Consider the following 22,661-nt stretch of genomic DNA (forward strand, 5'->3'; position numbering starts at 1 on the left):
TCTACTTAGGAGATAAAAATCGGCCGATTTTATTTTTTAGCCGGAAATCATCGGTCGTTTCTTAGGCGCAGGGCCTCTTAAAAGTTGAATTGGAGATCTGCAAATTAAGGAGTATGAATTTGTGGTTACTGCAACAAACGAATTTGGTGAAAGCATAGGCGTACGAGCACCTTCGGACTTGGGGGGGAGGGGGGGTGGGGAGGTGACCTTATTCCCCGAAAACAATTACACAATGCCTGAACACGTGAGTGTTGTTAAAACGCATTCAAATCGCAGTAAAAACAAAAGCGTTCACAATTCTTACGTCTAATGAAACTGTTGTCATTCCGAATATGGTTATTTTGAAACCACGCATACTTTAATTTGTTTACCCTGATCGACAGCCTAGTAAAATGAGAAACTTATGAAAGAAACAGTTAATTCCTCCCCGTACGAAAAGTTCAAGAACAATTATAAAACGGCTCTGTGTGGAGCCATTCAAAAATGGCTCCTTTCACAGCCACCACAAAACCAAAAGTCTTGGTCTTCGTTTGCTTTGATTATTTCCTCATTGTTTTGTTGATGGAAATAATATAGGGCGTCCGCAAGTTGGTCGGCAACTTTTTGGCCGCCGACTTCTGGTATTTCGAGCAACTTTTTGGGGTTTTGAACAATTTTTAGTTTTAAGGTGATTCCCTACATTTGCATTGCGCATCCTTACTGCGCATAGTTTATGGCGTCATTAGCGCGCGTTCGTGCACGCGCACATTGAAAACATGACAGATTTGCCTTGATATTGAGTTCTGTCAGTTGAAAAATGGCTATAGCTCACTAACGAGCTCGGGCACCCCAATTTTTTTTCCAGTCATTTTAATCAACTAATCATTAGCTTTTCGTGAGAAAAGACTGATCTGATTTCTATTGTTGAAAATTGAATAAATAAGGAAAAGAGCGGCTGCACTCTAGTCTTTTCTATTTTGCAGTTTGATAGCCGTGGTAAGCAATTTGGTTCCAATATTTTAACAAGGATTCAGCTGTCTTTCAAAATCAAACTTAAAAAGTTTATTTGTGTCCGACACAAGTATTGGCTGTAGTTTGAGGCGTGTTTTCATGAGTCTGGGCTCACAAAGAGTTTACAATAACTTGGAATGCGTTCTTGTAATAAGCATTAAATAATGCTAAAATGGGACATTTTTAATGCCTCACTGCTCCTTAACGAGCATGGGCACCCCCCTTTTTTTTTATAATTAAAGTTCTCATATGATAAATATTCAGTGGACAAAGTTGGAAGAAAAATCTATTGGCAGTTTTATTTTAGGGGAATTACCTTAAATTGGCCTTGCTTCCATATTTCACAATGTCTGAGTTGACAATTTAGGAAAAAGAAGCCAGATCCCCCTTCGTCTTGGTGCAAATCATAGGTGGAAGATGCATGCGGCGAGGCTACTAGGTCAGCGAACGAAGATTCACACTCGACTGACTCGAGTGTCTCAGGTAAAGAATTTTTCCAAGATTAATATCGATGCGCAGTCTACTCATACATTTTTGGGTTTTAATTGAGGACAAAGTTATTTAGCAACGCTGGTTACGCCGCATGATTGCACAAAAATGCTTAGAAATCTTACTGCTGTTGTACAATTTGCATATTTTTGCACCAGACCAAATAAAGGAAGAGAGCAACAAAATGGTTTGTTGTTGTTGTTGTTTTTAGAGCAACTTTTAATTAAGCAACTTTCATTAAAAAGGCAACTTTTGAGCCACTTTTTGAGAAATTGTAGGCAACTTTTTAGGAAATCTCGGGCAACTTGTGGAGAGCCTTAAAATAATATCCATATCGTTGATTTCCACGATACACATTTAAACGATACGTGACTTTTTCAAAACAGAATACTTGGATCTTTATATCATTTGACCCTAACTCAATTTTGACAAGGCAAACGTCAGAGAAAGCCCGGCCATGGCTACCTTTTAGAATGTTTTCTCCCGAGTACTTTTGCCCGACTCATCAGTGTTTTTCTGAAACTGGGAGGGGGGGCTGCAGAACCACCCCCCCCCCCCCACCCGACCGGGCCTCGGCCCGTACGCCTATAAGCGAAAGTTTAAAAGAAGATGGAAAGGTCAGGAGAGTCAAGGCATACGGGGGTATGTTTTATGTTAAGCTGAAATGTTTATTAGTGAATTGAATAGTAATACCTGGAATTTAATTTATTAGCTCAAATTTCTAGCCGTACAATTAAATATGTCAACATACATTCAGGTGTCGGTTATTCAAACACTAACAGCTCACTTTCGACAATTTTTATTCGCTCTTGAATCTAGCTTTTCCACCGAATAGTTCAAACAGCAGTACTTGCTTGAGAAAAATGTATGAGAAGTGGCGGAGAATTTGTTGATTAAGGTTACAGTATACCTTCGGGTCGGCAATTTTCTTCAAATTTGTATTTTTGGGTCAAAATAGTGGTCAAAGAATAATCTCTAATTTCTGAAAAAAAATTTGAAAAAGGCTAAATATTGGCGGAGAAATGGCGGTTTTACGTTTTCACCGGAAGTAAAAGTTTACCTCTTGATTGACAGCCCTACGGCGCGTATGCAATCAACCGAGACGATTTTTGCGGGAATTACCTATATGGATGTCACGAATTGACTACTCAGTTGATCAGCATTGTTGTTCTGACTACCCAGCATTTTTGGTATTAGGTGTGTCTCTATTAAGTTATAAGTAAACATAGACCACGTTTAAACCATGGGCTAGTTCGAAAAAGCGAAAACAGCGAAGAACGAATGAAAATACATCAATGAGTGAAGAAGCGAAAGTTCGCCACGCGGATGAAGCTATAGTTATCGTATAAGGCGGGCAAATATTCGTGGTAAGAGAAAAGAAAGGTTCTGTAAAAATTTCGGAACTTGACAGCAATAACAGGGATCCTGACAGAGACTCTTCTGATGAGTCCGATATCGACGAATCGTCGGACTCATTGAGACCATTTGAAATATTATCCATGCAGTTGCCCACACACAGTTGCTCTCCGCGCTTTCTTTTGTTTGTTTCCTTCGCTCAGCAACTCTAGCGTTCGTATCCTTTTTAGTCTTCCCCATTTTGCCAGACCAGCTTCAAGAAAAACCGAGCTACAGAAAAATTATCTCTCTGCTTTCGATTCCTTGAGCGCATTGCGAAACACAAGAGATTTTTAGAGATTCGCGCGTAAATTCCACCAGGAGGTTAACGGTAGTAAACTTTCCCTGCACTGATTGGTTCAGTTATCTGAGAACCCAGTTGAAGGCGTTTGTGGGCGGAGTTTGTTTGCGAAGCAGAAAATTTTTCTTAGCGCTGTTTTCTCGAATAAATTTTTTCGCTTGAAGCAGACACTTTAAAGAGTTATAACTCAAAGGGAATTTGTTCAATTGCTCTTAAATTTGGACAGTGGCTAGTTTAACATATAAACTACAAAAGCGTGTCTGGGAATTGTTAATTTCGAAATACTTTTTCTTCGAGAGCGATTTTTGTACGATCACTCCACATTTTTTAAATCCTATTTCGAAAATGTTCTGTAACTTTTTACTGCAATTGAATATGCCAAAACGCAGACACGTTTTTTAAGCGCTTAGGGCCCTGAAACCGAGGAAAAAATTAAATTGGCGAAAAACAAAATTCGCTTTGACTTGTAACTTTCGAAAGGTGATTCGGGCGCTCGCATTTAGTGGTCGTGAAAAAATACGACAATTCATTTACTTTCAAAATTGTTGGTATAGTTTGATAGCCAGCTCTATAAGCTTTAATTTGATATGGGGGTTTAGGTATCTACAGCTTAAATTGCACGCGCTACATCGCTTGCGCGCGAGACACCCCTGAAGGTATACTGTAACCTTAAGTAAGTATAAGAGTGACAAAAAAAAACATGGAAATTAATTGTAAACATCACATGTGAAAGGATACAAATAATTATAACTGAAAATTACATCGTCTATTATATGACTGAGAAAATTACTTCATTGTGATTGGCTGAAAGCAAGCCAATTTATCGTTAATTCTTAATTTGCACTGCAGGGCAAATTAATGTGCACGCGTTGGGAATTAGAAATACTTAATTTCGTTGGAAATACTTAATTGCACTTCCATTCATATGATTGTACGTTGTTAATACTTGATTGTACTCCCATTCATACGATTACCTAAACACATTTTCAGCACAAAAAATAATATTATTAAAAAAGCAGTAAAAAATTTGAAAAAGTAGCTAAGATACAACAGATTTTTTTCCAAGCTAGTGCTTGCTTTGTTCAACAGTGCGTTAGAAAATTTAGAGGAAAGTGTTGCTTAGCTTTAAAACAAAAGGTTAGTGCGCACGTCTCCGGATCGAGCGGTCCAGACTCGAGCCCTGGCCGGGAGATTGTGTTGTGTTCTTTGGCAAGGCACTTTAGTCTCACAGTGCCTCTTACCACCCAGGGTACCGGCGAATTTAATGCTGGGTGTAACCCTGCGATGGACTAGCATCCCATCCAGGGGGCAGTAGAAATACTCCTAGTCGCTTCATGCTGCAGAAATCGGGATAAGCTCCCGCCTAATGTGCCACTTGGCTCGTATACAGACTTTACCTTTACCTTACCAGAATCCTATAGCTGTGGACCCTGACCAACAGTCCTCTAGCAACACAGCGTCTGGTGACTCCACGACCTAAGGGACAACGAGGAATACACAACGGTTTCTCTCAAAATGTTAAAAGGTACGGTTACAAATTGTGAGCTATTGAGATTCCTGATCTAAAACTAAAACAAAATTACTTGTCGATCCTGTTGTTTGTTTGTTTTGTGTGTTTGTTTTTGTTTTTGTTTTTGTTTTGTTTTGTTTTGTTTTGTTTTGTTTTGTTTTGTTTTGTTTTGTTTTGTTTTGTAGCGAATGCTCCAGAATCGGACAAAAGGAACTTGCTTTCAGAACTTGAATTGATGAAGAAGCTGAAACCTCATCCTCACGTGATCAAGCTGATGGGATATGTTACTGAGACTGGTAAAGAAAATACTGATGACATAACTGAAATCACATTTACTGCAATGATTCGATTGAGCGCCCTGCCTCTAACAAGCGCCCCCTCTCTGATCAGCGTTCCCCATTGAGTGCCGTTTTCGTAATAAGCGCCCCTATTCCAGTAAGTACATCGCCAGTGACATTCATGGACCGATTTGAAGAGTGCATTGTAACGTCTACATTCTCATCTGAGCGTAGTTGTAATCATTATGACTATCAGAGTCCCTATTGTCATAGTTCTTGAGTTCAAGTGTCTTGTTTATCATTAACTAATCGCCACTGTACATTCAGATGTATGTGTTCTGAAAACGAAACAGGCGCGTAAAGCACTTAGAGGCGGCCGTAGAGCGCTCAAGAAGTAGGGATAACACGTCCCACGTCTCGTGTTTCCCCTACACTTCTTTCGTGCTTTACTGCTTCCTGCGAACTTTACGACGGAAAAGACCACAGTCGAGGTCAATTGAGCTGTCTCTGTTTATGATGAGAAGCTTTGTTTTTGTAAAAATGCTCAAAACAACACTTACATGGAGTGTAATAACGCTTGTTCGCTAGACGACGATCTCCGGTCATCTCAGCGAAGTGAAACTCGACAATTACAACGCTCACCCGACGAGTGATTAGTTGAAAGCTTTCCCTGATATTCTCACCCGTACTCAGAGTAGAACCAGTGCCAGCAGTTCAGTCTTTCCAACTTTGACGGTAGCTCGGGCAATCTTGCTGCAAGCCGTAAACAAATGTAGCTCCTTTCAAATGCAGTTGAAAGCTTTCCCTGATATTCTCACCCGTACTCAGAGTAGAACCAGTGTCAGCAGTTCAGTCTTTCCAACTTTGACGGTAGCTCGGGCAATCTTGCTGCAAGCCGAAAACAAATGTAGCTCCTTTCAAATGCAGTTCGCATTTCCACCTGCAAGCCTTAAGCTCCTTGTTTCGTGTTCGCATAAATTTCCGTTGGAAAAGTGCACGTTTTGATGAGTCACAATGCAGCTGGATTCCTCTGGACTAGAACTTTTAGGCCCTTATTTCTTAAATAAACTGAAATGCAAACTTTTGAAGCGATCGCTCTTTTCTGGAAAGCCACTCGAAGCAGAGAGCTCAGCTGAATTTCAGTTACTGTTTCGTTAGCCAATCAAACTAACTGAACCGCAATTCTTACGAGGACTGTGATCATGATTGGCTTATTCTAGCGTGCTTTATGAGGTACGGATACCCGCTTACACCAGTTTGGTGCATGGGGAAATGAATGGATTCTATCTACATACTGGTCATGTAATGCTTGTGATTGTCATACTTAACAAATAAAGAAGCCTCGACTGTGCTCTGCTCTGTTGTAAAACACATGTAGGAAGTGGTAGAGCACTCAAGTAGTTGGGACCACATCTCTTGTTTTCCCCCACACTTCTTTTGTGCTCTACCTCTTCCCGCGTGCTTTCCAGCAGATTAGAGCACAGTCGAGGCTTCTTTATTTGTTAAGTATAACAATCGAAAGCATTGTGTGACCAGTATGTATATAATCGTGGCTTGGGTCAAATTGCTTAACAATAACAACGCGGACTAGCATAGATTACAGAGTGGGACCCAGCCTAAATGTCCGCTAAAGCTGGCCTCGCTAATCACGTGCAGCTTTTCAGCGATACACTGAGAGCGCTGATCGGAGCTACACGACACACTACATAAAGGTAAATTCTCGGTTGGGGATCCGAAAGTAGTTGTTTAATCAGACATCTTACTCATGAATCACAACTTTGACTGTGAAGATGAGATTCAAGAAGTCACTGCGAATACGTGCATATATATACTGGCATGGTCTTCTTGCACTGCTGTTGCTTCTGCGTGCAGGTATGTGTTTATTTTCCCATATTATTTCATCTGGGTCACTTAAAAGTCCAGTTCAAACTTCTATGCTGTCCTGGTTGTGTAACTAGCGTGCGATTGGAGAATACACTTAGTACTACAAACAAGTTAGTATTCTTGAGACAGAGTTCTGTTTAACACTTTACCTTTGTACGATTTGGTCAAAGACGGATTGGTTTCCCAAGCGGAAATAACCAAAGCATACTCTGAGGAAAAAATATGTAATTTTCAAGACGACGTTCGTCGACATTCCTTGTTTCATTCGATCTGGCAGGAAAATTCCACTAATGCTTTCGATGATTTCGACTGAAGCGACTTTCAGCGTTTCAAATGCTGCACTCATTATGAACTAAAGGAAAAGACGTATCGATATTATTATATATCATATATATCAGGAAGTCCGTAGATATCAGTAGGATGGTTCCGGTGTCGAGTAGAGTGACATCTAGCGTATTTATTCGATGTTAATTAATACAGTAGAATCTCCCTATTTTCAACTTGGTTTGTCTCGAACTCCTAGCTGTAATCTCGATTTTTTTAGTGTTAATTTCACGATGTACTTTATGCAATTGTTTGATGGGACATCTGTGCGATATCAGTGCTAGAGCCCGAATGCTGTTGTTACCAGGTAATATACAGATTTAGCAAAGCCTAAAAGCGTAGCTCCTGATTCCAAAAATTAACCATAAAGGAAAAAAATATTTGTTTTTCTTGGATCAGAAACTCAAAATATGATCAATTATGAGCATGTAATTGTTCAGCGTGTGGTTTTGCTACTCTTTCCGGTTAAATTTTAACAAACTATACCCGCTATGAGCGTAACTTAAAGATTGTAAAAATTACCTACGCAGTACATCAGGGACATTCCAAGGGACAATTGTACAGGGAATATATCAGAAGGAAAGTCCACAACGCGCCAGAGGTTAACCACACCAAATTTTTGCCTTTACACGTACTCCCTCTTTCTTTCCCAGAGTAACAACCTGACTTGAGCCTGCGATCGAAAAACCAGTACCTGGTCAGCTGTTAACTTTTAAAAAAATCGTGACCTCAATGAGTTCTAAACCTGAACACGTGATATGGTCACATGATATTGGTCAGTGGATACCTTGTTTTGACAGCTGTCAATAAACCATAACACAGATAAGCAATATCAAAGATGCACCTGTGTTAATTTTTAGATCGATGGGTTACATCATTTTCGAAGGCATGGGGCTTCAATCACGCACAGGAACTCCCCCTATGATGAGATTCATTCCCTACTACTCAGGAACTGTTACTGGATTACATTTAATTATTACTTTTTTTAACTAAATAATGGCAAAAATTAAATTATAAGGAAGGAAGCAATATCAGGAAGCTATAAGTATTTTATATTTACTATACAACTTGGGTAACCTACTGAAAGGTTATGAGGCATTGGTACATTGGTCAGCCAAGCCAAGATAAATTTGAATTGACACATCAATAACATTACAGCAGAATGGATAAACAATAATTATATCCTATTAATATACTAACATAATTTACAAAACAAATTATACTGTACTACAGTTTGATCCCACTAATTCGAACTCGGCCATTTTGAATTCGGCGTTATTTTGAACTCAAAACCATATCCCTAATGGATTTGCACTCAAGTCAAATGCTATCAGCTATTTCAAACTATTTTTCGTTTCTCCTGAGGGTTCGAAATGGCAAGGTTCAACTGCATATAAAAACAAAATTGTGTGTGAAACTTTATTGGGTTATTTCTTCCAAAAAAAATAAAAATTATAAAAAATTTAGGGCGAAGAAATCCTTTCTCTTTCTTTTTGTTGTATTAAAATAGCATTTTATATATATAAGAATTTAGGATGAAAGGCCCAGTTCTCTGTAATAAAAATATCAACATCATTTACATGCATATAAAAAGTTTAGGGCAAAGAAGTTCTTGCCCCATCCAGTTTTCTGCTTTCATGTCCAGTTTGAGCACTCTACTGGGATGAGTCGTTACTGTTGCAATTGCGCATGCTCACTAGCCCGCTAGTTTGAGCACTCTGGTAATGGCTTAGATACTACCACTTGTGTAGTATTTGGGACGGCTTTTTAAGCTTAGCCTCCATCCTAGTCTTCAGCACTGCACTGATGAGGCCCAGAAGGCCGAAACAGTACTGTCTGCAGTTATATATAGATAGATAGATAGATAGATAGATAGATAGATACATATATATATATATATATATATATATATATATATATATATGTATATATATATATATATATATATATATATATATATATATATATATATATATATATATATATATAGGCAGAATAATATGGTTTTCCAAACGGTGACTTCCAGTAGAAGGATCAAAAGATACCGTGCTTCAATGTGAATTTTAGTTAAGTGTAAGATGAGGCGTCATGAAGCAAACTTCTAACTGTTCCGGCTTTTAATGTCGGAACAGTTATAAGTTTGCTTCATGACGCCTCATCTTACACTTAACTATATATATATATATATATATATATATATATATATAATTTGCATACATATTAAACATTTGGAGTGAAGAAGTTCTTGGCCTGCCCAGTTCTCTAAAACACAATACCATTTACATACAGATAAAAAGTTTAGGGCGAAGAAGTTCTGGTCCTGCCCAGTTTTCTGTAATAAAAATATCATTCAAATCCATATAAAAAGTTTAGGGCAAAGAAGTTCTCGCCCTGCCCAGTTCTTTGTAATAAAAATATCATTTACACACATTTATTATATGGCTCGTGTTTGCAGCCAGTATAACGCGTGCTCTGATTGACTAATTCTAGGGCATTATTCTCCCATAAAATAGGACAAGAATAACATTTCAAGTGAACGTTGTTTGTCGTCCATAAACAAGGAGAATGTAGAATTCTTTTAATATGCATTAGTTCACCTGTTTTGTGCAGTTGGTAACGATGAACGCATGGCCAGATAAGTGCTCCAATTAACAGATGGCTTTTTTGTTTTGATTTTGTTTTTTAGGCCATATAATCGACTACTTATTAACCTCGAACGTTCGATCTTTACGGGAAAATCTCAAACCTCAGCCTTGCCATATAATTCTACTTGTAACGCAATCACGCGATCAAATAAACAACAACTACATACAATATCTTAAGTAACCTTTCTTGTTTGCCGGAAATAGCAAAGCCACATCGAGAAGGGGGGCAACCGAAGGCGCACCCCGAAACGATGCGGCCCGCGGGGTGGGTGGGTGGGTAAATAACTAAGCTAGAACGCTGTCTGAATAGAACTGATGAGCTATCATATGATCAAGCATTAATGTCCATGAGAGGCAGACGAAGCGACCTTACTGACTTCGGCCTCGTGCGTAACTTTGTCGGGCACCCGCGCCAAAAACGGCCTCAATAGTCGCAAGTTCCTGTGCCATGTTAAGGGGCACGGTGGTCGGGAAGGATTTGTCCTGCTCCAACGTAGTGTTCCCAGAAACGGCAGCAGGTTTGTCGGAGGCTATAGCCGCGATTGCACGGCGAAGCAGCACTCTGTGGCCGACGGAGAGCTCCAGGTCGGCTATATCACGCTCAGATAGACCAACGGCAATCTCCTCACAAGTTATGTCGTGTTCTTTCAAAACCTCCAGCAAGCTAGCGGGGAGATCATTCTCCGCACCGAAAGAAGAGAGCCAGGGGCTTGATCCACTTACCTTCTTGGTGGATTTCTTACTTTTAGCGGGCATAGTGAAAGGTGAAAAAGACTAAAGAAAAACTGAATACTAAATAACTAAGCTAGAACGCTGTCTGAATAGAACTGATGAGCTATCATATGATCAAGCATTAATGTCCATGAGCGAGTTATTGAATAACCTACTTCATAAAATTAAATTATACCGCTATTGGCCAAATCCAATACCATACATTGACCTTACCGTCGCTCGATCGCAGGGTCTCGGTTTAAGATTTTCCTGTAAAGACATCATTCTCGGTTAAAGAAGTAGTTAATGAAACTATTAGAGCAGCAAAGAAGAAGGGGAAGCGAGAAGCAGAGGGAGGAGAGCGCTGTCACCAACTAAATTTTTTATATGTATGTAAATGATATTTTTATTACAGAGAAATGGACAGGGTGAGGATTTCTTCACCCTAAAGTATATATTAAATTATTTTAATTTACATTGTTCATTACTGAATATATCCCTTTGTACAAAATACCTCACTGTACATAAACCAAAGCCAGACATGTAAATTCCAAAAACCTCTCAAAAGGAAAATAGGGGCCATGTGCCCCCGACCAAATCAAATAGAAAATGAAAATCAAAGTAGAGCTTCATGTGTAGACAGGGTTTACATACATAATCTCGACATTTCAACTAAGCATTTCACCAAACCGAATTAACTGGACAAGAGGAAATTTAAATAAACACAATATGCATATATCACTGCATCTGAGAATCAAAGAGCAAATCCCGTTTTAATGAAGCCTGGATGACCGAAATTATCAACTAAAGGATACAAATTCAAAGTAAAGCCAAGAAATGCATTTACAAGCCTGAAAACGACACTCCAGAAGTTAAAAAACTTGGAGTGCTAAAGTTAAATAATTGTTCACGCTTAAGCATAGGTTTGAATATTATTTTTGCCGACGGCTTTGCAGTCATTTTATCTGCGGTGGCTTCACCAGCCTTTAACCCCCAAGCATTTCACTAAACCGAATAAATTGAACTAACAAAACGAGGAAATTCCATACTTTCTAAACACAATTTGCAGATCACCACAAACAAGCAAATTTTGTTGGCTTCGGCTTAAAATCGTTAATTGACCTTTCTTGGTTTCCAACAACAGAGGAGGAAATTTTAGCAGTCTATGAGGCGAGTAGGCTCGATTACCAGCCGCTGTTCGGGAAAGGAGCCTGCGCTCCTCCCCCGAACTTAAACCGGACTCGAGAAAGTGGCGGAAATCGAGCCTATGAGGTGAGCGCCTGTGAAAAAAAGATTCAGAACTCGCCTTGCAGTGTTTACAAATAAGCTTACAGTTTGATTAGTTTTAGACGTGAGGTTGTAGTCCGTGAGGTTAGCGAAAACTATTTGTTTTCAATATGCAACTTACAACAACTTCCACAAAGCGACTCAAGTGTTGTTATTTAGCGATGAGCCATATTAATACGAGGTGATTTAAAAAATTGTCTCGCAGCATGGCCTCAAGTCAGGAAGACTTTGAGTAACTACCTGTTGAAGATAAGGCAACTTGATAATTTGTATAGAAAACACTTGAAAACGCCACAACATTAGACCAGTCGCCTACCGCAAATTCGGCCACTGGCTAAGTCTTCCAGGCAGAAACTTGCAGCAAAAGTAGTGACGACCGAACTGAACTAATCTTTTCGATAGATCAACGAATCAACCATCTCTTCTGCTGTACATAGCGTACTGTAATATCTCTAAACACATTAACATCATGTGACTTTCCTTGCACGGCTGCACATCTCGACGCGCGAAATAACTTGGGAAGTTTTGTAGCCTCCTTTTTCAAGCTCTCGCCAGCTCTGCTTCATGGCATTGCTTGGTATTGTTTCATCTCCTTTCTCGCCGCCCTGACTCGCTCTAATTGACTAACAATAGTCGTTTCTACGCTTCGCGTATCCCAACCATGTCCCCAGGGCCTTCTCCTCGACGATTTTCAAAATGGCGGCTCGTCGATCCTGGTGAAGGCTGCGTCACGTGGTACAAAATCTCCAAAAAATCTTGGAGATTTTTTATCACGTGACATCTTGAGTAGACCAAAACAAAATGGCAGCCAAAGTCGCTTAGTTAAAGAACCTGTAGCGCTACGGTAGGTCAAATTATATCCAGAAATCAGAAATGTAGGCTGTCTGTTTGCACTGTTGGGTGATCAGCTTACATAAAGACTGTGCGTATTTGAAATAAAAAAGATTCTAGTTATTTTTTTTGTCGTGCTTTCAGTTTTTATGTAACTCTCAATTCTGATTGAGCTTAAGGTGGTATGGTACCCTAAAATATGGCGGTGTTCATGAAAAATTCAGTTTCTTGAAAACAAAAGATTTCCTGTAAGACCCCTGAACACTTGTCAAAAACGTTTTGAAACTATCTTGCCGAATTTGCCTCTAGACGAGTGTGAAATTTAAGGGAACTACACAGTGGTATAAGTTTTATTTACGTAGCAACGAGACCTAGTTGCACTAAATTTAATTATTTACCATTGAACTTAAAGTGCCACTAACCCGCCAATATTTTTTTTTCCTTTAATAAAATCTACTAGTTTCCCTGATTACTTCAGCGAAAAAATTATCTCGATTGATAAAATCCCTGCGTTTCTACAGGCGTTTTGAATACGTAACTTCTATGTTCAAGACCACGCAAAGTGGGATCTGGGCCGGGCTACTACTGACGTCACTTCGGGAACCGGGCTAAAACACACAAGAGACTTTTGACTGAGCTTCTAGGGCAGTCAAAACATTTTCGAGTTGTTTGTGATTCATATTTCATCGAAACTGGACAAGAACTTTGAGTGAAAGAACTGTATCATCTAGCATTACAATTCGGAGTTTAGCGACGATTTGGACGGCTGCGAAGTACATATTTTTTTCCATTTCGAAGTGCGGGTCGCCAGTCGAGATCGCCGTGTTGTATAATTATATTTAGGCCGGGATCGACAATTTGCCGGTCCATTTGGGTTATAAATTAAGGTACAAACAATGACTGAAGAGTTAGCTTACAGCTCTTAAAGAGTTATAAAGATGTCAATGAACACGAAGAGTTGGTAATTTGACTTTACGGAACGTACAAATTTCGGAGTGTCAAAACACTTTTACATTCAAATATTAATTTCCCCGAAGTACAAGTTAAAATGCGATGTAGTCGTATTCCACTCCTGTTTACTTCTCCAGATCAATGATTGAAAATAGTTTTAACATAAGAGATAAGCAGAGATGTCGGCAAACAATATTCGAAGGTGAGGTAACTTTTCGTTTCGTTATTGTCGACCGACCGTAGTATATGCATATTAGGGAGTTTAAGCAAATCGCTACGGCTGGCGCTGATACGGCTGCCGGCAGTAAATTTCCCCCAAAATGAGACACTGCGCGTGTACGTCGGTTGCATCCAGCCGTAGCGTGAAAACTGACTGCGCGAGTCGGCATTTTTGCCGTAGTGGCTACTACGTCGGGTTTATTTCGCTTCTCTGGCCCTTTTCAACGGACATCTCTGCATTTTAAGAATTCCATTGGATACTATATCCTTTAAAGTCAATTTAAGTCAAAGGTTGTGTCAAGGTTGCCTCTCATAAGCTTGTAAATCAGTATCCTGAATTTACGATAAGTTTTGGCAAAGGTGTTGGAATGGCGAAGTGGGTCAAGTAAAATATTCGTGTTGAGCACGAGGTTGTTTTTCTTTGGTTACGTTTGCTTTGAGGGTTTAGTCAAAATGTTTTATATCCGGATAACTATACGGTGCTATTTTGCTTCTTTGAGTATTGATATTTGTGTTCTTCATTTGATATTCTTTGAGATATTTGTCTCTGAAATTGTATATTTCATCCATGAAATTGTTATGGTACAAAGTGTATGGCATTCGCTTTCGCTCAGAAATAATCTGCATGTTCGTCCCAGGAAGGCGAATAATGGCCGTTGTCCTTTGACCGAAGCCATTTGGCTGAGAGAAACTAAGTAAAAGAGATTTTAAACCCCTCAGCCGATGTTTCTTTCATCTTTGTATTTCGCTTTGCTTGCTAAACATAAAATTTGGCAAGCCACTGAGACGTACTCTCCCCAGACCTTTTCGGTCACGGCAGCCGTGGTAGCACCAGCCGTAGTGATTTGCTTAAACTTCCTATTCAATTACTGTGTACTAACATAAGCTACGCAAATTTGCATATTCCGTACTCGTGAAATCATGGAAAATCCTTCGACAAGATCTGGAAAAGAGGTTCAGCATACTTTCAGTTAAATGAATACATTTCTACTTCACTGTTATTTTGAATGAAATGTCCATTTTACGCACGCTAATAACCTGGAAGTCCTCGACTTAGTAGTTTGCGTTTTGGTTGACTGACAAGCGCATTCTTCTTTCAGCACAACAATCTCCGTCGGTAGCTATAGAGTCGAATCTTAATCGTTTGTTTCACTTTCCTGATATATTTATAAATGCTTGATCCATTCTAAGTTTGTAATTTAGATGTATTTCGTTCCTCAAAGACGAAGCTCAAAGAGCAAAACAATTCTCTATTCGGAATGGCCATTGAGAAACACGGCCAGATTACAGGCGACCTCCGGTGCGCGTGTGTTATTAAAATCCACAAATACATAGCTAGTTCACCAGTTCGAAGCCTCAACAATCTTCTTCGAGTCGTTGTAGAACGTAGGTTTCGTTTACTATTCGTTTAGACAAGTCTCTATTTCAAAACGCGATGCGTTTAATTTACCGTGTAATTTCGTCACCTATAGTTTCGTCTGGGACTCGGAGGATCGTTTGCGCTCGAAATAGTCAGATGACTTCCAGCTTATCCCAAATTCGTGTCTTATGCAATACCTTGACAATTTCAAGCTTTCCACTAGAGATAGAGAAGAATATACAGGCCATGAAAATCTCTAGCTTTTTACAATACCGGCGAACCCGAGATCGAAGAAATCCTCAATGGCTCCCCAGCTTTAGCTTCGCGCAGATCAGCCCACTTCTTTGGTCTTTTTCTCGTTTCTAGTAGAGTTTCATCGAGATAGAGGTATTGAATAAAGAGGAATACTCTATTCTACGCATCCTGTATTGCTACAGCCTCCAACAACATATCTTCCTTGCATTCTGCAACGATTTTGACACACACTATTGGATGTTCGCATACATTCTTCTCAGAAACAAAATATTGTTATTCCCGAAGTGACGTCAAAAGCCAACTCGTCTCATTCTCCGCTATTCCTCGGTCGTGAACATGGAAAAGGGCAAATTTGCAAACTTTAAAAGTTCATAGAAAATTAACAAAAATAGCTACAATGATAATTTTTTCGCAGTGGTGATCAGGAGAAAAAGGAAATTTATATTCGTGAAAAAAATTTTGGGGTTAGTGGCACTTTAAGCCAATAATTTTACTTCTATCTACCCGAATGGCCATTCTTGTTGCGCAATGTTTTAAATCCTGTTGATTATTTAAGCCCTTTTTGAGTAAAGATAACCTGAAATCAAACCTGGTCTAGTAAATATTTTTTGCCTGAGCTATGTCTTGTACATTTCCTTTCCAAATGAAGTATATGCATACATGTATGAATGGCTGAATGCATGTAACTGAGAATGAGTTGATCACAAGAAATTAGTTATAGTTGTTAATTGTTCACTGGCATAAAATTTAAATAAATAGTACATGTACCTTAAAAGCAGCGAAAAGTACTTTATTGTTCCAACTTTATATTGACCCGTCACAACAAATCATTTTGATTCTCATTCTTGCCGAGTTAATTTCATTTTTAATGCTATAACACTGATCAGCCCTCAAGAACTGTTTTGGATTTGCGTGTACATTTTCAGAGTAAAGCTGTTGGCACCAACTGCAAGAAGAAACATTCTAAGATAAACAAAAGTTGTTACCCCCATACAGTAGTGCAGTAGTTTTTGTATTTGCGTTTCTCCAACCAGGAGAAGAGCAGCCTCTCCCTTGTTATGGATGAAAATAATGGAATTATGGAATTGATACTGCCTTTACCTTAGGAAAAGGTCCCAAAGATCCATCAGCATTGAGTTAACAATGGGCTTTACTTGTCATAATCTGAATATGCACTTGAACTTGACTAAGCATGTCTTCTCTTACTTTCCAATTGTGAGTAATTATTTATAATGAAAAAAAATAATTTTTTCCTTCATCAATGCCTTTTTTTGTTGTTGTTGTTTTTTTCTTAAAATTATTGAATTTTGTTGTTTTAATCCTTCGTACAAACATTTTATTTTAAATTCGATGCATCAGCTATTTAAGCTAGGAGCCTAGCAAGGTGAAGCTCCAGATCATCGAGTATAAATAAAATATGCTGTTATGTTGTGTTCTGGTTGTGTTGAGAAATCACATCAATTATCCTCTACTGATTAGCGATATGCAACAGTGGCGGATCCAGACCTGGAGCTAAGGGGGGGCGGGGGGGGGAGGAGGGGGCGGTTGTTGTTGTTTTTTTTTTTTGCTTGCCCTGCCGGCTTTTCTTTTTTCTGCGATTCTTTTATACCCAAAATAAGGGAGGGCCGCCCCCCCCCCCCGTCCCCCTCCCCTAGATCCGCCACTGTGCTTTTTTTGTGACAACCTATTCAAGTCCAATGATTGCCTTATCGTACAAAAGGACGCTTGCTTCTGAAGTTTTAAGGTGGTTATTTTAGTTGGCAGCCTTGGAATATTCATGATCCCTTTTCAAACCCATGCCAATTATTCCTCAATTTCTGTAGAACAGAGGAAATCATAGCTATGACAGTTGTCTGGATGTGCAATGTTAAATATATAACACAGATTTTTACAACTTCATTTCTCCTTTACTCCTTAGAGATGTATAACTAGACAAACTACAAATGTTTGCCCACGTTCTTCCAGGCAAATAATGCATCTTGAGTATAAAAATGGCAACGACGCATTAGCCATCTGCACGGATAATGCGCCCTCCAGTATGAAAATGGCCGACGTATATCAAACACATGGGAGAGTGTTTCAGCACATACCAAACACCTTAAATTGCATCACAAATACAGGGTTATGCTGTGCTATAATTTGGACTCTTTTCTCAGTGTCTGGAAAATGTGTTGCATCTCTGTCGTGGTTGTTATGATCACGAGATAGACGTCACTGTTGACACTGGTATGATTCCCTGTTTACCTGACTTGTAGAAAAATCAAAAAACAAAAAAATCAACAATTAACTCAAGAACTGCGAGGAAAAATCACTACCCAGCAGTAATTCTGTATACAATGAATTTTGTGAAACAAATGGTATATTCAATATAATAAAAGAGTTAAAGTATTGTAAAGTAGCACAAGCAGTACATAGATTATCTATTTCTGTTGTCTTCATATGGTAAGTAAGATTCTCTTGAAAATTTGTCATCACCCATAAACCTTTTTCATAACAGCTTTAATTGGCCCTTTCCAGCGCTAAGATGGTAATTAAAGGCAATTTATCCACAGCACTTTTTGACATCCATACAGAGGTACTTAAATCCTCAGATCTCGCTTCTCCAATGGGGAGGCCAGAGGAGGCCAGACTGGAAAAAGGCAATAAATTCAAATCGCTTCCCCTGTATTTATTTGTAAATTAGATCTTTCTGAAAATATCATAAATATTAATGATCTCCATCACCTACACTCTTTTTATAAGAACATATTTTATAAGAACATCAAGGCGCAAATTTGCAAAATTTTAAGAATAAACCTGAGGCTGAGTCTGAGATTTTGAAAAGAATATAATTTTGTGTTGAAAATTCGTAAATACAATACTAAAAAAGCAACAATAACAGCACTAGCCATACATTTGACGCCAGCGCTAATAACATTTCTGCAAGACGTTATGTGCATTGTTTCGAGGCGGAAATCTTTAATGCCTGCAGGCTGGTTCTAAAATTACTTCAATACCATCCAGACACCAAATACATTTGACAACAGAAATTTCATAAGCTAAAATCTAAGAAATTATATTTACAAGAATATTTTCAACCTAAAATCGGCAGAAAAATAAAATTATTCAGCCTCAGCCGAAAAAACAATGTATATTATCATTATTATTAGAAAAAGAGTGTATTTCAAATAAGATTTGAAATAAACCTGAACCGGTCTAATACAGACGGTAAGTCTATTTTTAAGGAATACGTTTCCGGACACAAGAAAAAAGAAGCGATTTTCCGTAGAAAAAACAAGGGTCAGTAAAGAGCAAAAGCTCCTTTTAGATTTGAAATTCGAACAGATAAACAACCGCGTCCAACTCTCTTATCCCGCTCTACTTTGTTTCCGTACGCAGAAAATCCAATTGTGCATGAATATAGGACAGCAGCAGTGGCAACCTAAAGCTAAAGGAGGGCGGGGCGGTATCCGCCACTGAGCAAAAACAGCACAAAAGACCACTTGTGGCGAGCCGCAGCTCGCTGGCTGTCGCATTTCTGTATTATACTTCATAATTAAATGCTCGTTAAATGTTATGTTTTCCCGCGCTTATTTCCACTTCTATGGTATAGATTACATCTTTTAAATTAAAATCTAATGGAAAAGATTCACCTTTCGAATCGAATCCTATAAGATCTTTCTCATTTGTATAAACACTCGCCGCGTCCGCCATATTTCCTTAGGATGACTGTATTCAAACCAATCAGCCTGTTCGTATGAATGGGCCAATCAGCAAGGGTGTTAGTTCAGCGTAGCCAAGGGTCTTCTCCCGACGAGCCGCCATTTTGAAAATCGTCGAGGAGAAGGCCCTAGGGACGAGGTTGCGCATATCCACGACTAAAACGATGTTTTTGCGCAGGTAAAGGACACTTCTTGACAATAGTCGGTTTCTTAATTACACGGGTGCATGATTTACCCCATCCTCGTTCCTAGGCTCTCTCACCTCTGCCTCTCTTGGTCGTTTTGAAAGATCCTGGTTGCGGCTGGTCACGTGACCACCTGTGACACAAACTTTTCCACGGGGGTAGAGTCAACAAATAATTTTTGTCGATCTCAACTGAAGCGAAAGAAAGGCCATCGCTTGTCATCGCTATATTAAACCACACACGGGCAAATACACCTTTGAATTCTCCAGTCTTATTCTAAGCTTCACACAGGTCAAACAAAAACAAACATTATATGCAGCACATATAATGTCATTTTATATCGAGCCATTTTCTTGACTGTTGGTAATAGACGTCAAGGTTATTTGGGTGGAGCAGGAATGGCAGATCACTTAGGAACCTCCAATCAGATGAAAGTGGGCGGGCGCACTGATATTACTCAGATCGCGTGCACTGTTAATTTTGGCCTCCTCGCCATTCAACGGCAACGCCAGGCTTAACAGAACTTTCAGGTTTCTTAGGCAAGTACAATAGTTCTCTTTTCCCTTTCTTTGTCCGTTTGTTAACCTGCTGAGTGGGATTTAGATTCTGCCGTTTAACTTTTGCTATGGGAAAGCACGTTTTCTAATTTTGGGCCATTCCTTTATTCGTCGCCTTCACGACCTAATCGTTCACTGACGGGATCATCAGTACACTAAAAAGTTTGGCGTAACGACACCAGACTTCATTTGCAAATGGCACGGTGTCGGCGGTCGAACGATCGCCAAGGTTTTAAAATATGATTTGAGTGTCATTAAGGGACAAATGACTTGGTCGATTCCTTCCCCCTTACTGTGGGTTCTTCTCTTGAACATCTAGCTACCTTACCGCACGACGAGTATAAGGTGGACCTGATTTGTGTCTGCCAAACCCTCCGTCGTTCCTCGTCCAACGTTTCATTTAACAAGAATGTTGGATTATTGACTAAATACCTAAAAACGGTACTCGAACCTGTCCCATACGCATCCTTTTGGTCTCACAGGGGGTTTTGGCAAACAAAGAGTTCATTTTTGTGTCGTGATGACGTTCACTTGAATGGTGGGGGGCAACATAAATTATATCGCAGTCTACGAGGGGCAGTACTCAAATGCTTGCGTTTACTGGATGATATTTAGCTACCAATTCTTTATATAAGCTGGTCACCAGTTCCGTGATTCATTTTCATGGCTTTTATTGCTGTGTTGCGTCCGCAGCTGTTTGTACTTCCATTGGAAGTTTATCTTACCGACATGGACAATCTGGACTATGCCCTTATCTTGTCGGCTGTCTTTAATGTCACTATTACGTTAATGGGGTGCATGCTACTTTTCTTAATTTTAATGGCAGCGTGTTATTTTTATACATTCCTGCCTTTGATTGCTGCCCCCTGATTGACGCACGTATTGTTATTTTTGCCATGATAGCAGGACTTTTCCATTAAGTGTACAACCCTCTTCCGGCCGCTTATCGCGTGCCCAATGCACTTGGTTAATGTCCTTGCTCTGTTTTGTGTTTAATCCGGAACTTGGTCTTCGACCTGCTTAAAACATATTTGGTTTTTGATTCTGGACTTATGTGTCCTTGCATTGTTCCGCGCATTAGCATTTTAGTTCCGCCCTCTCGTTTCTCTCCGGGACATTCTCGACCCCCCCTTTATTGATTTTCGCATCCTAATTTGAATATATATTACACTTTCTGCAAAGCTATGTCCTCTCGTAAACGCCCGACTAGCAACGCTACACGTGGTCGCCCTAAGCGTGCCCGACCGATTCCCCCGACATCGACAGCAACAACTGGCCCGCCTAGCACAGGCGTCAATATGGAGGCGCTGACGGCCTCTATCACAGCCGCGGTAACCAGTGCAGTACAGGCCGCCATGCAGACACAAAAGCCGCCTACAAATGAGACCCCAGCCAGCGCTAGCGAAAGCACTGCCGTGTCGGTGGAAGGGGCGGTCTCCGACCAGTTGGCATTGATAACATCCCCTACGGCAGGTACAACAAAGCGCGACTCCTCTGGGGCGTCTTCTACCTTAGAAAATTCAGGAAAACTAGTTTTTTCAAGCCTTGCCCTCGAGTTGGGAGGAGGTGTTACGGAAAAGATTAAGGCCAAAGTTTGGGTTAATGAGTACGTAAACTTCGGTCTTCTACTATCAGTAGCCCCAAGTCCTGACCGCTACTCCATCTCGATCAATACTTCTACTCCCAGCTTGGGCGCTCAGCTCACCCTTGAACCCTCTGAGCCTCCGAAAAAGATCACAAATATTAATCAATGGATCTCTGCGTTTAATACTTTCGTCGCAATATACGTAGTCAGATTTCCTCACGCGGCACCTAAACTAATGAAATATTGTGAAATCGTCAGAGATATAGCCGCCAAATTCGGTGATTGGGTATTTTACGACGAGCAATTTCGCCTTCTCCGGCAAACTGCTCCTAACACGTATCCTTGGGATGCAGTACACTGGGAGCTCTGGCTAAAGGTGACATTTCGTGGACGACAAACGTCCTCAATCGGTGACAGGCCCCAAGGCACTCGACCACGATCCCACCAGTCGCCATTTCCAAAAGGAACATGTTGAGCTTTTCAGTCGGGCCGATTCTGCGGAGGGGGATGCAAATTCGACCATAAATGCTACAAATGCGGAGCAAAACACCCCGCCACACGTTGCATTGCCGAGGGTCAAAAGCGCGCCCAATCCCCCTCCCAAGTTCCATCACAGAACTCCACAGCCGATAACGCCCGTAAAGGTCGATCGACTTGAGGAGCTCTTAGAAGGTTACCCCTTTCAGTTAAAAGTTTATCTCATACGCGGTTTTAATCTTGGTTTTCGTATCCACTTCGAGGGGGAGAGACGCGTTTTTGAACCTCCCAATTTAAAGAGTGCCATAGCGCAGCCGGATATTATTCGCGATAAAATCGACAAAGAAAATAACGCGGGTCGAATAGCCGGTCCTTTCCAGAGTCCACCTTTCCCTGACATGTTTTGCTCACCTTTAGGCATAGTTCCCAAGAAAAACCCTTCGGAATTCAGATTAATCCATCACTTGTCCTTTCCTCGGGGTTCCTCTATCAATGACTCTATCCCTAGCGAAGTTTCTTCCGTTGTGTATGCAACCATCAACGACGCTATATGCGTGCTCAAACGCATGGGGTGGGTTTGCTTTATGGCCAAAACTGATATAAAATCGGCTTTTCGGATTATCCCAGTCCACCCCGACGATCATCCTTTGCTAGGCATGACATGGGAAAACCTTTACTATTATGATCGTTGTCTGCCAATGGGCTGCTCCTCTTCTTGTGCCATCT

The 22,661-nt window shown here is 40.1% G+C and overlaps 2 protein-coding genes across 2 annotated transcripts in view; both read left to right on the top strand.

The window, feature by feature from the left end:
• Positions 1-6,623: 6,623 nt before the first annotated feature.
• LOC110044055 (uncharacterized) overlaps positions 6,624-22,661 on the top strand; it is a 36,109-nt gene continuing 20,071 nt past the window's right edge. The window contains exon 1 of the mRNA XM_089293213.1: positions 6,624-6,835. Coding sequence (XP_089149339.1) covers positions 6,754-6,835 — 82 coding nt within the window. The 5' untranslated portion in view covers positions 6,624-6,753. The remainder of the gene's footprint in view (positions 6,836-22,661) is intronic.
• Positions 20,840-22,456, top strand: LOC149108938 (uncharacterized). Its single transcript, XM_089294109.1, has one exon. The coding sequence runs from the start codon at positions 21,058-21,060 to the stop codon at positions 21,931-21,933; it is 876 nt and encodes a 291-aa protein (XP_089150235.1). The 5' UTR covers positions 20,840-21,057; the 3' UTR covers positions 21,934-22,456.

Source organism: Orbicella faveolata, unplaced genomic scaffold, assembly GCF_042242905.1.
Source record: "Orbicella faveolata isolate gen_17 unplaced genomic scaffold, um_ofav_v1 contig_25, whole genome shotgun sequence".
Classification (NCBI taxonomy): domain Eukaryota; kingdom Metazoa; phylum Cnidaria; class Anthozoa; order Scleractinia; family Merulinidae; genus Orbicella; species Orbicella faveolata.